The 16,727-nt window shown below is 32.3% G+C and overlaps 1 protein-coding gene across 1 annotated transcript; it reads left to right on the top strand.

The window, feature by feature from the left end:
• Nucleotides 1–10,696: 10,696 nt before the first annotated feature.
• Nucleotides 10,697–15,759, top strand: LOC136210580 (vacuolar-processing enzyme). Its single transcript, XM_066001912.1, has 9 exons — nt 10,697–10,994; nt 11,085–11,249; nt 13,712–13,868; nt 13,946–14,031; nt 14,235–14,434; nt 14,586–14,634; nt 14,723–14,932; nt 15,011–15,217; nt 15,293–15,759. Exons 1-9 carry the CDS (start codon nt 10,776–10,778, stop codon nt 15,479–15,481), a joined length of 1,482 nt encoding a protein of 493 aa, XP_065857984.1. The 5' UTR covers nt 10,697–10,775; the 3' UTR covers nt 15,482–15,759.
• Nucleotides 15,760–16,727: the final 968 nt, after the last annotated feature.

Raw genomic sequence — 16,727 nt, 5'->3', positions numbered from 1 at the left:
TTTATATATAAGGGAAATGGGTAGCGGGTAACGGGTACCCGTCAGATATATACCGTGTATCTAAGGGGTATTCCCATACCCATGACGGGTAGTATTCTTAATCTCATATCCGTCTCATACCCTCTAAACCAAGGTTCGGGAAGTCCCATTAGGGTCGGATAATGTCGGGTACCCGCGGGTATACTACCCATTGTCATCCCTAAGTACGGGGATACCATTTCCTGGTCCTGCCTCGTACCTGCCTACGAGGACCAATCTCATCCCTGCCAAAAACAGGACAGGGCCCCAACGGATACGGGTATTCTCTGTCCCAGTTGCATCCCTAGTTCTTCTCGACTAATTTTTCCCAGAATGAACGATGATATTATCAAGTCCGGCCCGACCTAAGCTCGTCAAAAAATGAACGGGCTTGGGCTTTACAAATTTTACATCGGCCCGGTCCGATATATATATATATCATCGTTTATATATATATCATCGTTTATATATATATATAACTTAAGTTTTAACTTTGATATTTATATTAATTATAATATATATATTTATTTTAATTATAATATATAAGTATAAATTATAATATATAAATATAGATGGGTTTGAATGTTCGGGCTTGGAATTCATATCTTAGGCCTAGACCTGTTCATGGGCTGGGCCGGGCCTAACCGGGCTTTACATATAATTATCTTGTCCAAGCCCAACCCAGCCCACCTATATTTATATCGGGCTCGGGCCGGACTGGGCTTGACTATAAAAAGTAATTCCCAAGCCCGACCCAACCCGCCCATCTAATATGTTAATATTAAAAAAAAAAAATTCTAATGTAATTATTTTAGGACTTTAGAGTAATTTAATTTTAGATTCAACTACCAAATTTAGTAACAGGAGTAAATTTTTTTTTTTAAATACACCACGTATATATATATATATATATATACAATTAAAAATATTACTATATAATATAAAATCGGGCCGGACCGGGCTCACTTGGGATTTTGAGAGCAATCCCAAGCCCAATCCATTTTATATGCGGGCTTGAGCGGGCTTGGACCGGGCCGGGCCAAAGATCAAATATCAATGTCCAAGCCCAACCCATGAAGTGCGGGCCTGGGCGGGTTGGACGGGCCAACGGGCTCATGAACAGGTCTACTTAGGCCCGAGCCCAGTCCGAGCCGAGCGCGATTAAATTTATTACGGGTTGGGCTGGACTTGGGCTTGTCAGGCTTTATTAAAAGCTCGACAGGTCCGGTCCGAGCCTGGCCTATGCTAAGGTCTAATAAAAAATTAGAAAATTTCTTTTACAAGTTTAAATATTAATAAAAAGATTATTTAATATTATATAATTGTTTCCAAAATTTAATATTATAATTGTTCTCAAAATTTAATATTTATATATATTAATAAAATAGTAAATTATTTGAATTGCAACATTATATATTTGTTAGTTTTTTTTTTGTTGCATTCGATCACTTAAATGATAATGCAACAATTATAATTTTGTTGCTTTATCGGTTTTACCTTATTTTTTGTAACAATTTAAACAAATTGTTGGATTAACTTGCTTAAAAGCAACATGTCAAGCAACAATGAATATTTTTGTTGCATCTTTTTTTATAATTTTGCTAATTTGAAGATTATTGCAACAAAAATGCAACATTATTGAAATACAACAAAATAAACTCATTTAATGCATCAATTTACAAGCAACAAATTCAAATTTGGTTGCATTAGGGGTTTTATGGTATAGTGTCCCAACGGCCTAGTAGATCTTCTGTATATACAAAAGCTCTTTTTTCTTTTTAATTATGTTTCAAACTTCTGTATGTTAATAAAATGCTTTCTCTGCCTATTTTCTAGTTTTTTTCTTCAACCGTTGCTTTTTACAGGTTTCAGACGAGCGGTCAATGGTGAACGAACGGTTGAACTTCTGTAGAGTGGGAACATACACTTATGTCAGGCTTCGATAGAGACGGAAGTATCACCAGCGGTGGAATTGCAGAATTTTTAACAATTAAAAATCAAAGCTTAGCTTTTATAAAATCTTCTCACATATATTAAAATCAAAATTAATTCTGTAAACTTTTTAGTTTCTCTGAAAAAACTTTATGAGAGCAGATCTAAAGGTTTAAAAGAAACACAAGAGATGATTCTGGAAGAGAGAATAAAGAGATAAGGGTATTTGAAGTTTAAGAATGAGTTGGAAAATAAGTCGACAGATGAAGTGTCGAATTTTAATGAGTTGTCAATTGCTGATTAGTTAGGCATACCACGTCAATTTACTTAGGTGGTGTAACCGGCATATTGTATAATTTCTCGTTATTGAGATATATAATTTGGATATTCAAGCGAATTGGAACTTTGTTATACACATGGCATGCAATTGGTCGTAGAAATGGTTGTAATTATTAATAGATAGATAAAATAATTAAGAGAAGGACAAAATTATAGTAGTCGGTCTATAATATATTGAAAGATAAAGAAAATGTGTGAATTGATAATATAAAATAATAGTAAATAATAATAAGACAAGTCACAAAAAATAAAGAATCCCATCTTCAAAGGTTGCTATATTATTAATTAAGTGATGTGATGATGACGATATATTAATAACAAACACTAACTTTACCAAACGTGTTTGGTTTGGTGCATCAACCAAACAATTTTTTTTTTTTGTTGAAGAAATCAACCAAACAATCTTATTAGGGAATATTAACAGAATCCTTAATTCACTTTTTACCTCTTAAGATTAATGTAATTAATGAGTTTTCAAACCAAGGGCAAAAAACTAACTAAAATAAACTCATAAAAGCTCACAAAAGGTTTCCTCTGTAACCCTAGACGAGCATTTGTTATATGGGATAAATGAAGTGTCCAATAGTCAATTATCTCATGTTTATTTTAGGGGCGGAGTAATGAGATAGAGAAAAGTAACAAAAGTACAACGATCCGATTACACGACACGTAATTTTAGTGTTTGAGTTTAGTTTAGTAGGTAATGCATTATTTTTGGTTGATACGAAACTGACACACAAATTTTTGGGTTGGATTAGGGTTTACATGCTAACTCGAAAATGACAGGAAATGATATGAATATTTAAAATTATTATTATATTCTCTCGTATTTTTATATGCCATTTTATTAATAAAGATAATAAAATTATAATTATTACTTACAAATATGATTCGAACCTCCTAAATTATTATAAACACATTACATGACTCCTTAACATGATATTAACGGACTTTTCGATGGCAGTGTTAGCATACTAATATAAAAATGATATAGTATTTAAAAAAGTATCATATCTTCTTATATTATTAAAATTTATCATTAATATATATGTATAACAAGATTACAGGTAATCCGAAAACATAACATGAAATCGACACTAACCCGAACGTGTTAACACGATTATGACACAAAAGTTTTTGGATTGAGATTGGGTTTACTCTTTTCAACATGAACATGAAAATGACATGACACGAACACGAAATTGCCAATTCTAAAAATGAGCTTCCTATTCCACTCCCCTTATTAAAATTATAGGAGCTTACCCCCATCCCCTTGTACCACTTCCCTTTTAGGTATAAGATTAGATGAATAGGAAGCTCATTCATAGAAGGGGAGTGGTACAAGGGGATGTAGGTAAGCTCCTATAATTTTAATAAGATAAAAAAATTTATTTTATCTCTCATTATATAGTTTAAGTAGAGGTAATATAGTAAAATAGATTATTTTATCCATATTCATATCCCACAAAACAAACATGGAATAATAATTCTTAATTATCTTATTTTTATTCTATTCCAATCTTTTATTCTTATTCTTATCCATATCCAAACATTTATTTTTATCTCTATCCATTAAATATCAAACACCTTCTTAAAAAATTGTAATGTCCTTATCTAATTTATGAGAAATTAGGCAATATTATTAAAATTTGGAATCGATGGCATTGATTTTTTTCTTTGTTTTCATACTAAATTTTTATCCACTTACTCAATTTGTTTTTATTCTAGTTGAGCTTAAGCCAATTTTTCTTAGAGAGTTGCTATTCACCATCCCTTAATCACTTAACACCGTTCTCATTTTGACAATTTTGTCATTCTCATTATTTTTGACCAAAAACTGATAATTCTTTTTCTCTCCCGAGCAAAACTAAAATTCTAAAAAAAATGGACATGAGAACTCCGAAATTGAACGATTTCGAAGACGAGGTAAAAAAAATTAAAAATTTCCCATGATTTTTTGAAAAAAATTTCCCATGATTTCTCGTTCTTTGCATTGGGCGATCACAAAAACCGTCTAGGTTGGTGATGAGATCGATTGCAATAGCAGTTTTATTACGAGCATGATTTTCCAGACAAGTTCAGAAGCTATTGAGTGGGCAAAACGCATTGCAAACATGGTTTCGAGTTGATTATTGCTTCGCACAAACACGAAGGAAAGCAGCTTTTGAGATGTTCTCGTGGTGAACTGGTATAGAGGAGTTTTGAATACTTTGGATGGGGCTTTATGAAGGAAAAGTAAGACTAAAGCGTGCAAGTATAAATTTCAGTTTAAAGTCGTACAATTGCAAGACTATATCGGTTGGGGGATCCGGTTTCAGAAGGGATTAAATGTATGCACAACCATGCATTGTTTGTTTATCCAGAGGGATATCGATAAATGAACGAACTCAATCCGCTTCCCAAAAATTGTACGTGACATGAGTTCGGCTCAAGCAAAGCCTGTGCTATTTTGGCGGCACTTCATGAAAAGCATCCAATAGACAATCCAACTATAAAACATGTGTACAACTACAAAGATCAGTTGAGGAAGGTTGGATTTGAGGGTAGAGATGTGGTGAGTCAATTTTTCATATAGGTATCGAGAATAAGTATGTGCATTGGACGCTTGCCAAGCTGATACCGGTGTGTTGATGCATGTGTTTATAGCACATCCAAAGTCAGTGGAATTACTCTGAACCTACCACTTGTACATTGGCATGGATTCAACGTACAAAATGAATAATTACAAAATCTCATTAAGTACAAAACCCCTCCTTCACCCCCAGCAAGCACGGAGGGCAGATACGGTCGCCACTGTTGTTTATAAACAAGGTGGAACCTAACATCAACTACATCAATACAATCGCCTCAGTAATCCGTTATGTGGAACACATCTCTATGACGGAAGTGTCAAATACTCCACCATCTTTATAGTGTCTGTTCAACAGCTCCTCCCTAGTGACCCCAGACAGCTCCACACATGATGTTTGAAGCTCATATGACCCCTCATCCGCGGTCATCATTCGCCCCTCCACTGGAATACGTAGAATCTTCCACACGTCATGGAGTATAATGGTCATCTCACCGAAGGGCATGTGAAATGATGATGTGTTTGGCTGCCAACGGTCCACAAAAGCAGATATGAGAGGGATATCAATGTGGGAATACATCATATCTGGGAGGTGTGCTAAGAGAGATGCGTCTATAAGATGTTGGACCTTTGGGCTAGAGTGACTGTACCAGTTGACCAGTTTTTTACAACCGGCGCTCTAATATGGTATTTGAGGATGCCCCTCATCTGTCCTCTTTATATGCCAGTAGCAACGTGTATAGAAGTTGGGAATTAAGGTACTATTGGCCGGACCGTCGGGCATCTCCTTCATCACGAGCCAATAATCATCCGCAGGATCCCTAGAGTAACTAATAAAACAAGAATAACTATTTACCATCCTAGATTACAATGTTATAATAATAACTTGATAACTGGTGATGAACTCTCGATCGGATTCCTTCCCTGCGGGGGGCGCCGTTGGGATCAGTGGGGGAAACTCCGATGCCAAAGTTAGTATATAGTAATGGGAATAAACTGTAATGACAAAGTAGGGTTTAGGAGAGCGTGAATGTGTACCTCAATAGCTTGGGATACAAGCTATTTATAGTCATGTAGTCGTAACTCCAGGTAACTAGAAAGTCTCCATTAATGCCTCATTAATGGCGGTTACTGATCTTATTCAAGTATGACCGTTAGCTCATTAATGGTTCATTAACATCTTTATCGGGAGTCGGCTCAGCTGCTCATTGGGCGGATCGAGGCAGGATGGCGGGTCTCCCATAGGTTTGACTAAGGATAGCGTGTAGAGGAATCCCTGTGATCCGCCACTTTGGTAGCTTGCTTGATACGCCATAATTTTCCCGATCATCCGAATACACGGTCGTTTTGGTTAATATCCCTTTCGGTCCCGTAAATAATATCTCGATGTTATCATAACTAAAGTAAACTAATAACAAAATAAAACAAGAATGTAAATTCTTTACCAGATGACGACTCAGCAGCAACAAAACAACCGTCTTTCCCCTTCATCAACGAAGTGCGATCCTATCATCTGCCTGATGATCTGAGTCATGCATGTCAGTCTCATCCATGTCCATGCTGATATCATCCTACCTCTCTGCCTCCTGCACCCTTTGTGCCTCCGCCACTCGGCTCCTCCGAGCACAGATAGTGATACCACGTCTGGTAGCTTTCCCCTGTCTGGAACTACCTCCTATATCAAAACTCTGAAAAATGACAAACCAATCGAAACACATCAGTTGTTATTTACTCTAATTGAAATCTATTCCTAAATCTTAAGCATTTCCGTTATTATTTACTCTAAGCATTTTGTCTAATTGATTTACGTTCTTATTTACTATCAATTTCATAACTTGCGCTAAATAACTTACATTTAATATTCTATTTGCATACACTAATTTACGTTAATTAATGAAAAATAAATACAAATTTAACGTAAAAACATCTACCGAACGCTTCGGTAACTTGGTATAATAGTTTTTTTTTAAATTTCGGCCCCCCCCCCTAAAGGAAGGGCGACCAAAATATTTAAGAAAATTTCAAGTTCGGCCCCCCATAATGGGGTAGTCAGAAAAAGCATCTACCCTTAGGGCAGGCATTTTTTCTTTACGCCTACCCAAAGAGTTAGCGGACGGAACTCGTGTTTTTTTTAAAAAAAAAAGTATATCGCCATGAACCGGTCCTTTTCCTCTGCCATGATTTTCCAACATGATTCTCGTTCCGAAATGTGATTTTGGGAGGGGTTTGAGAGTTGAGAGTTTGAGAGAATTAGTCTTCTAGGAAGCGGTGATAAGTAATTTGGGGATGGTGAATAGCAATCCGTTTTTTTTAATATTGAAAATCATATGTACCATCTGCACATATATATCTATAATAGCTGAAAATTTATTAGTATGCTTCCAAATTAGTTTAATATCACGTGACAAAGCTATAAAAATTTTAAAAAATAAATAAAATGAAAACATCTTCCGCCATCTTATCCCTTCATCCATCATTTGTTATTTCAAACTATCAACCTTCCATTCTCACATGCTTCCATTTATAAATATTTTTGTATTTATTTCATTTCAATTTAACAAACATCTATCATTCCTTCAACTCTCTTTCCTTTATGAATGTAAGATGTACGTAAATAATTCTTAACCTTGAGATATGTTTCATACTTTCTCCGTTTCGATCCCCCAACTTTCTGCCCAACCAGCCGATGCTAAGATGGAGGACACCACTGAGACTAACACCGCTTATTTTCCCACACGCCAACACCTCCAAGATCTTGAATCAGTTGGTAAAGCTTCCTTTTTCGATCTCGCAAATTAGGCATTCAGTGCTTTTCAGTGAGATGCTATATCTTTTTGTTTTGTTTTATTTTATTTTATTTTTTAGGAAATATAAAATGAACTTAAATGTTGGCAAATCTAATCAATGGGACAGATACAACGAAAATGCAAGTTGTAAAATATATGATAAACAACGTAGGTTCTTTCAATTTCACAACAAACTCTGCACTCCGATCTTAACCTGTAACTCTATCTTTACTTAAAAAAAATTAGAGATTTTCTCCAATTTGATTACTTTGTTTTTTTTACAAACAAATTAATCTACTAAATTAACTAACTTTAGAAATCTAACAAATTTGCATGATTTTTATATTGGAAAGTTTTGAATATTCTCTTTTAGTTTACTCCGGTATAAACGTATGATCAACTATTTACAGTACTTTTTGTTACAAATATTTATTTTTTATTCGATTTATTTCAAATTAAATTATAAACATATAGTTTTGAATAATTTTCTTTTGTTTTGTTTAAATATATATTGGATTTGTCATATATATTGATTTTTTTTTTCTGTGCTGCCACATCAACGTGTCAAGACACATATTTTTGCTGTTTTTTCCACCACTCTTCCTTACTAAAAGCTGAATGGTTAAATCTTATTAATGAAATGAAATGAAATTAATGTACATTATTAATTCTCTAAAACATTTTAGTGGTTACATCAATTTAAATTGTCATTAACATAAATTAATTCTTCATCAAATGAATTAATTCATGAATTAATTAGGAAAAACAAATATTCAAGTAGCTAGTGATTTTTTGCTCGTTCGTAACATATAGACAATTCACCTAAAATTTTTCTCTCTCCCAAATTTTGTTCAGCTTTCAAAACTTTTTTTTATTTGTTCGTCTTATTTCTTGATTTTTTTGTGATAATTCGGTATACACGGTTAGAGTTTGACTCACGCTTCTATTGATCCTAGGAGATGAATGTCAATTATGTGAAAATCTATCTTAAAGAGACTGGTCATGTTAGGTTTCAAAATCTTCTTATTCCGTTCATCAAATTCATGTGGAGGTTCATTATATACCGTTTATTATAATTAAATATTTTTTCTTTTGTTGAATAAAATTATTATTCTATTCTTTAAGGTCTAAACCATATGCAGCCCCCTGAACTTGTCAATTTTGGTCATTTTGCCCCATGAACTTACGGGACGACCTATTTGCCCCCTCAACTATTTAAAAGTGGTATTAGCAACCCCCTATTTTCATTATAACGGAAACAAAATGAAATTCCAACATTAGTAAAAGTGTGCATGGAAGTATAATTATCATGAAAATATTACTCGAATAATCAAAATATTAAAATTTGATAATATTGATAATTTTATTATAGAAAAAATGACTATATATATTAATAAGAGAGACATATTTAGCAAATGTTTAATGTGTCAACAAACTAAAAATCAATGTTTTCTTTTTAATAATCTATTAATAATATATAAAAGCTAAATGGTTAAGTCTAATTAATAATATTAAATTGAATTAATGTTCCTTATTAATTATGTAAAATGTTTTAGTTGTTATACGGTTTTTAAGTATCATTAATGTGAACTAATTCAGTAAGATTAATTATTCAATAACTGAATTAATTGAGAAAAAAAATATTCCAACAATGTGACTATAAATATTTTTTTCTCATTCATTCAACTTTCAAAACTTCTATTTCAATTTATTCGTTATATTTCTTAGTTTTTGGTGATAATTTGACACACGTTTAAAGCTTGACTCACGTTTCTCTGTTGTATCATGGGAGGTGATTGTAGATTGCGGTGAAATTATCTTCTTTTTCAATTCATTCAAAAGTTTATTATATCAAATTTATTATAATTTTATTATTTATATTCCTCAATTTAATAAAATTATTATTTTATTTTTTATTTAATAGTTAAAAGTTACTCTTTCAAAGCTTAGATTATAAAAAATGTCATAAACTTTTTGCTGAGATAGTGAAATATTAAAATGTAAATATTATATATAAATAATTATGTAATAATACATGATTATTATTCATACTAATTAAAGTTACATTGAGTGTGGTCAGAGGCGGAACCAGGAGGGTTGGAGGGTTCGAGTCTCGGCAGACCGCCGAAGAATTGAGAATTTTTTTTTAGTAATAGTGTCTGGTAATATTTTGGACATAATTATATTGACTCTATGTAGTATTATTTCAATGTTTAAAAGTAGATATGATGGTTAAAGATGCTTATTTCTATTTGAGAGGTTCTATTATCAACTCCCTTTAACCTCAATTTCTTTTAAAAAGTTTTTATTTATTTTAATTTTATTTTTCAATAATTATAGAAACATGTTACCAATATTAATTAATTTAAATGGACTCTTTATTTTTATTTTGATAACACTTTTTAATTCATTTTTAATATGTCTTTACCATTAAAAAAAGTAAACATATTTAATATTTATTTTTATTATGTATTTATCATTAAAAAAAGTAAACATGTTTAATTTTCTATTAGTTCAATGCTAGTTTCTAAAAAAAAAAATAATATTTTTACAGTTTTAATACGTTGAAAGTTTAAAAAATTTTGTTCAACCCTCACGGACTGGATTTTAAAAATTTACTGTCAACTGTTAGTTAATTTTGATTTTTTTTTTTATGTTTTGAAATTTTATTTACTGATATGTTTGAATCTCGGATCATCCCGCCACTGAATAAGGTTAAAAGTCTTAAATTATTTAATTTAAATTTTGAGTTTTAGTTCTACCGTACATAAAAAGTTTTAATTGGAAGATGCGGAATGGCTAATACATGCACCACAGATATTCGGCTAATTTTATTATAAAAAAGAAATCTGAATTTCGAAAATATCAAAGTAGCAAACCACACATTTTTTTTAAAAAAATTTCTGTAAAAATACAGAAAAACTCAAACCAAGAAATTCCACCTAGCTTGAAGAAATGGCCCACTAAGATTGGACGTGTCAAGCCCTTGTTTTGCATGGCGCCTTCCACCGCATTTGCTACCTCTCTTTAAATTAAATTACTTCCCTCTTCACCTCTTCAGCACCCCATCTTCTTCTTCTTCATTTCTCATCTCTGCTTCTGATATTTTTCAGCAACTCATCACATCAACCATGGAGATCCGCAGCTTCATCCTCCTATTCTTCAACTATGCTCTCTTTCTTGTCTTAACAGCTTCTTTTCTCCAAGCTTCTCGGTTCAACCATTTTCAGCCTGGAATTCTTCTTCCTACTGAGGAACAAGTTCCAACTGAACCTGAAGATGATGAAATTGGCACTAGATGGGCTGTTCTTGTCGCCGGTTCAAATGGTTATGGAAATTACAGACATCAGGTCTCTTCAATTTCTTCATTTTCTTCAATTTAAGCAGTAATTTGAGGCATACATACTGATATGGATCATCTTAAATCAATTACATCACAGGCAGATATATGTCATGCATATCAGTTGCTAAGAAAAGGTGGATTGAAAGAGGAAAATATAATTGTATTTATGTATGATGATATTGCTAATAATGAATTGAATCCAAGGCCTGGTGTTATCATCAACAGCCCCAATGGAGATGATGTTTATGCTGGTGTCCCCAAGGTACATATAATTCCAACATTTCCTTATTGTTTTTCAATTTGAAACTCTCTGAAACTGTGTGAAATTACCTGAAATTCCATTAGTTAGTGTATTATTCTGGGAGTATAGTAGAAGTTCTCGGGCAGGGACAGGGGCGGAACCACCATGATCACGAGTAGTTTGGGTTTCACTGTCCTTACAAAATTTGAGCCTAGTTTGAGGTTAGATTGTGGTGATTCAGACCTCTGTTTCTGTGAAATTTTAGATCGGGTGCTGATTAATATCTAAAATTGGTTCGAGTTCTGTTAGGCCATCTTTAAATCCAAAATTAATCTTGGCCCATTAGGCCTCAGCACCCTAAAAATTGGATGGAGTTTTAGGTCATTTTTTAAATCCAAAATTAATTTTGGCCCATCAACACCCTAAAATTGGCTTGAGTCCTGTTTGGCTTTCTTTAAATCCAAAATTTTAATTCTCTAATTTATTGTCTGTTAAGCCCTCTCTAAATCCAAATTTAAATGATCTATTATGCTGTGTTAGACCCTCTTTAGAAATTTAGGTTATACGAAAAAAAAATTTGAATAATTTCGAATTAGCAATTTTTTTTTACACGCAATAGAACAATCCTATATTTCGCCACTGTTCTTCATAGTCATCAACTAACACTAGTAGTATAGTATTACTATTTGGTTTGGTATTTGATTATTTAGTAGTATTAATCTTGTCGCCAAGGTTGAATTAAATATTAGTTGGGGCCGGGGCCATCATCTTTGATTATGATTGACACTATGGTAATAAAAATTAATGAACTTACTTTCGATTGAGACAATATTTTATAAATATTGTTAATTTTATTGACAAAGATGTTTAATCTAATTAATTGCTTAATTATTCAATTAACTAAAAAATCTATAATCACTAACGAATAATACAACTGTTTAGCATATAGGCATAAAGATCTATGTCAATATTTAGAGTAGTACTACTTAATATTTGTCCTTGAGAAATAGTATATTTTATGTTTATGGTGGTTCTAGACTATTCTTCAAAAATATCTTAAAATGTTATTTAACTTTTAGTGATGTTTGTCGACATACAATTGATTAGACAAGTATATTCTATATTGAAATAGAAAGAATTAACGGCTGAAATTAATGGGTTAAAAAGGAGTAGTTGAAACCAGCTGTGTCAGATAATCTATGTCCTGTTCTGATTAAATTTTGATTTTCCTAAATGATCTTGATGCTGGCGTGACCCACTAGTATGATGTTTGGTTTGTTAGGACAAAGTGTGTACGATTATTATATGGAATTTTGATTTTGAAGCTTTTGTTGTAGACATGTAACTTGCAAGATTTGATTATTTAACAGTTTTGGACTCCTTTTCCTTTTTCCTTGAAGCAAGGAAAAAAGTAATTTGGGAATGTTGTTTCAAAAGATAAAGCAATCTGGAAAATGATGGGGATTTCTGAGCAAAAGATATATCTTTGCAATCATGAAAATGAATTATTGCAATAAAGCTTGAAAATTTTAATGTAGCCCAATTTTTTTTTTCGTTTTTTTTTATCCTTTAAGCAAATTGGTTTTGGCTTTGTGAACTTTCAAGAGTATGTCATCGGCTAATAAATCCGTTTTCAATTTGTTAAATAACATATTGGTCTTCTGAATTTGCTTACAGCGATACATCCACTGAACTTGCATAAATTCATAGTTTTGAATTCCTAAAATGTTGTACTTTTGGATTTGTTAAAATCCATTTCACATGGAGATAATTAATTAGTTATAATCATGTCACCTTAAGCAAGTTTAGAGAGGTAAAGTTCAGGGAGTTACATAGACACTTTGTAAGTTCAAGTTCAAGGAGTCAAATCTATTAGATTAAGTTCAAATTGATGTATTAAGATTACTTACTTTCAATGACTTTAAATGTTGAGGTCCAGAGCTTCCCTTTGTAGATCCTTGAAAAAACCGTTCTTTGGACAAGTTCATAGAGTTATTGATGTAATAAAGACTTATTTTTTAATGAAATTGGGCGAGGTCTAGTGCTTCCTTTTGTATATGCTTGAAAATAAACCCAAATCAATAGCAAAATGACTCCTAAACTTGGCAGTGAAAAAACCCAAATCAATAGCAAAATGGCGGTTAACCTTGGCAACTATGATTGCTTTAGACCTAAATAAATAAATTGGCAAATTTTGAGGATTGCTTTAGACCCAAATAAATAAATTGGCAAATTTTGATAAATTAGTCCAAAATTGAAAAGTTTTAGATATTAAAATCCATAATATTTGGGGTAATTTGTTAAAATTTGTCAATTTGAAGGCTGATTTGAAACCTAATTTTATCACAGGTTAATTCATAAAAAAAAATCTATATGCACTTATGATTATGAAAATGAAGAATTCCAGTACAACATTCTTTTTCATTAAATATTTGTAAGATGAAGTTTGGAAATAGTAATGACATTGATTTTTGTAATGTCAGGATTACACAGGAGAACATGTGACTGCAAAGAATCTTTATGCAGTGCTTCTTGGCAATAAAACTGCTTTGACTGGTGGAAGTGGCAAAGTTGTTAACAGCAAACCAAATGATAGAATCTTTTTATACTATTCTGATCATGGAGGTCCCGGTGTTCTTGGTAATTACTCGTTCGTCGCAATTTCGGAATAGAATTCTTACATATGAAATGAATAATTAATGGGGATTGCAATGCAGGGATGCCAAATCTGCCATTTTTGTATGCAATGGACTTCATTGAGGTTTTGAAGAAGAAACATAAAGCTGGGGGATACAGAGAAATGGTAAAACTGATTTCCCCCTATGGAAAAGTTTAGAATTAAAACATTCCGTCACTAAAAATATATGTTCTGTCGGTATCATAGCCGATTTTGCACCAGTGACGGAATCTGGACCGAACTAGTAATTGCTGATGTTTAATCTGTATTTTTCAACACATTTTTGTTCAATTATTGGTTAAATAGATTTGAGTTTTATTGGAATGCAGGTAATATATGTGGAGGCTTGTGAGAGTGGAAGTATTTTTGAAGGAATAATGCCTAAAGACATGAATATATATGTGACAACTGCATCAAATGCACAAGAGAGTAGTTTCGGAACTTATTGTCCCGGAATGGAACCTGCTCCACCCTCTGAATTCATCACTTGTTTAGGAGATTTATACAGTGTTGCCTGGATGGAAGACAGGTTTGAAATTCCCAAATTTTTTGTAAATGATTTGTTTATAATTAATGTGTCAAAATGGGTTATTGTGTTGCAATCGGGTCGTATTAGGCGGATTATGGATTGTCTCCGTAAATCGTGAGCTTCCTAAATCCGTTTTTCATTTTTGTGGCAGTGAAACACATAATTTGAAGAGAGAAACAGTCCAGCAGCAATATAAGACGGTAATTTCAGAACTCTTTTATCTTTTTATTAAAGAAGAGTTCATTCCTTTATAATTCAAGAGTTTGTGTGGTTGAACATATATTATAGGTGAAGGATAGAACTTCAAATTTCAATACTTATGGTATTGGATCACATGTAATGGAGTACGGGACTGGAAGCATCAAACCCGAAAAACTCTATCTATATCAGGGTTTTGACCCCGAAAGTGTCAACTTCCCCCCGAGAAACAACATCAGGGCCGCGCCTATGGAAGTCGTTAACCAGAGAGATGCAGAGATTCTCTTCATGTGGAAAATGGTAAAGTTACCGCCTTTAACTTGGTTTTTCTACTTGGCGTGATCACTAAAATTCACGACTAATGCGTTGAATTTGCAGTATGAAAGAGCAGGGAACGAACCCGAGAAGAAGACCGAGATTCTCAACCAGATCAAAGACACAATTAAGCACAGAAATCACTTGGACAGCAGCATAGAATTGATAGGAACAATATTGTTTGGACCAAAACAAGGTTCTAAAGTGCTCCTATCTGTTAGAGAATCTGGTTTGCCTCTAGTAGATGACTGGAAGTGCTTGAAATCAATGGTAAATAATGTCATAATCTCGAACTACCCTCTTAATTTTCGACACGATTAGATGCTAATTACAAAGATTATCCAGGTTCGGGTGTTTGAAACACATTGTGGATCATTGACACAATATGGGATGAAACACATGCGAGCATTTGCGAATATATGCAATTCAGGAATTCCAGAAGGTTCAATGGAAGAAGCAAGTGTTGCAGCTTGCAGTGGTAATGAATTAGGACAACATTTGAAACCTTCAAATGGAAGAGGTTATAGTGCTTGATCATTATATCATACATACACATATGATATTATCTGATATGATGGCATTTATTATTACCAATAGATCGTATGTATAGGTAACACGACAGTGTAGGTTGTCGTTTTTTTATATGATGTAAGAGTTAGTTTTGGTCTTTGGTTCAGGCCATGGTCTAAACCCAACTTTGCTTCACTTCATTGTAAATAATAATATATTATATATATGATGGTACATTTATAAATACATAATAATGTTGAAATGAACATGAATCAATAAAAAGTCACGACTTTTTCTTTTAATGGAAAAAAAGAAAGTTAAATTTATTTTCTAAGAAAAGTATTTTATTCTATTGATGTAACTTCATAATTTTAGTAAAGATATTAATTATTTTATATTTGAAAATAATGAAGTTGTGGTTCCAAGTTTGTGTTTATTTTATTCCTGCTTGTGAATTGATAGGCATGAATGGGAGTGGTCGCAATGGGCCATGGTTTTTTCTTCTTTTAATAAAAACATTATCTTGAGTTGTGGTAAGGGGAATTCGTAGAAGAGGGACAAGAGATGCTTCGGGATTCTTAAATTGATTTTATTTTTTTAATTTTTTGGTATGATTTATATGGCTCTATTTAATTGGTATGATTTCATTTCATTTTCAATTTAATTCTGTGATACATCTTTTCTTCAATATTTTCTGTGGTGAAATAAATATATACAACATTTTGTATAGGTTTTTGCTAACAATTTTCAGATTATTTCAAACCATTAGTTCTGATAGTTCTCAAATTAAAGATCCGTGATTCATTTATGAACACGTGTGTTGTGACTTAACTTAATAATTTATAGAGTGTTTTATAATGTGTGTGATCCATAAGTAAATTCTTCCATTTGACATGAGAACTGTGCGTTTAATAATTTTCTCTTATATTAGCGGTGGAACATGCTTCTGATTTTTGTGATAGATATTCTGATGTTTTAATAAAATATCATATTCATTGTGCTTTATCATTATTCTTCATTTAAAATTGTATTTTTTACAATTTCAAATAAAGTATTTTTTTAGTTTATTTATAGTCAACATTATATAAAAAAATGATTTTTAACTTTTAAAAATATACCTTTGTCTTTTAAAAAAATAATAACATACCTTTGAAAAAACTTTAAAAAATATAAATTTCACAAACAATCTATTTTTTTTTCAAACACAATCTATTAATTGAGTTTTATTTATACTTAAAACTGAATTTTTATCAGTAAAAATTTAACCTGA

The sequence above is a fragment of the Euphorbia lathyris genome, chromosome 1 (assembly GCF_963576675.1).
Source record: "Euphorbia lathyris chromosome 1, ddEupLath1.1, whole genome shotgun sequence".
Taxonomy (NCBI): Eukaryota; Viridiplantae; Streptophyta; class Magnoliopsida; order Malpighiales; family Euphorbiaceae; genus Euphorbia; species Euphorbia lathyris.
This window is presented reverse-complemented; position numbering and strand designations above follow the sequence as displayed.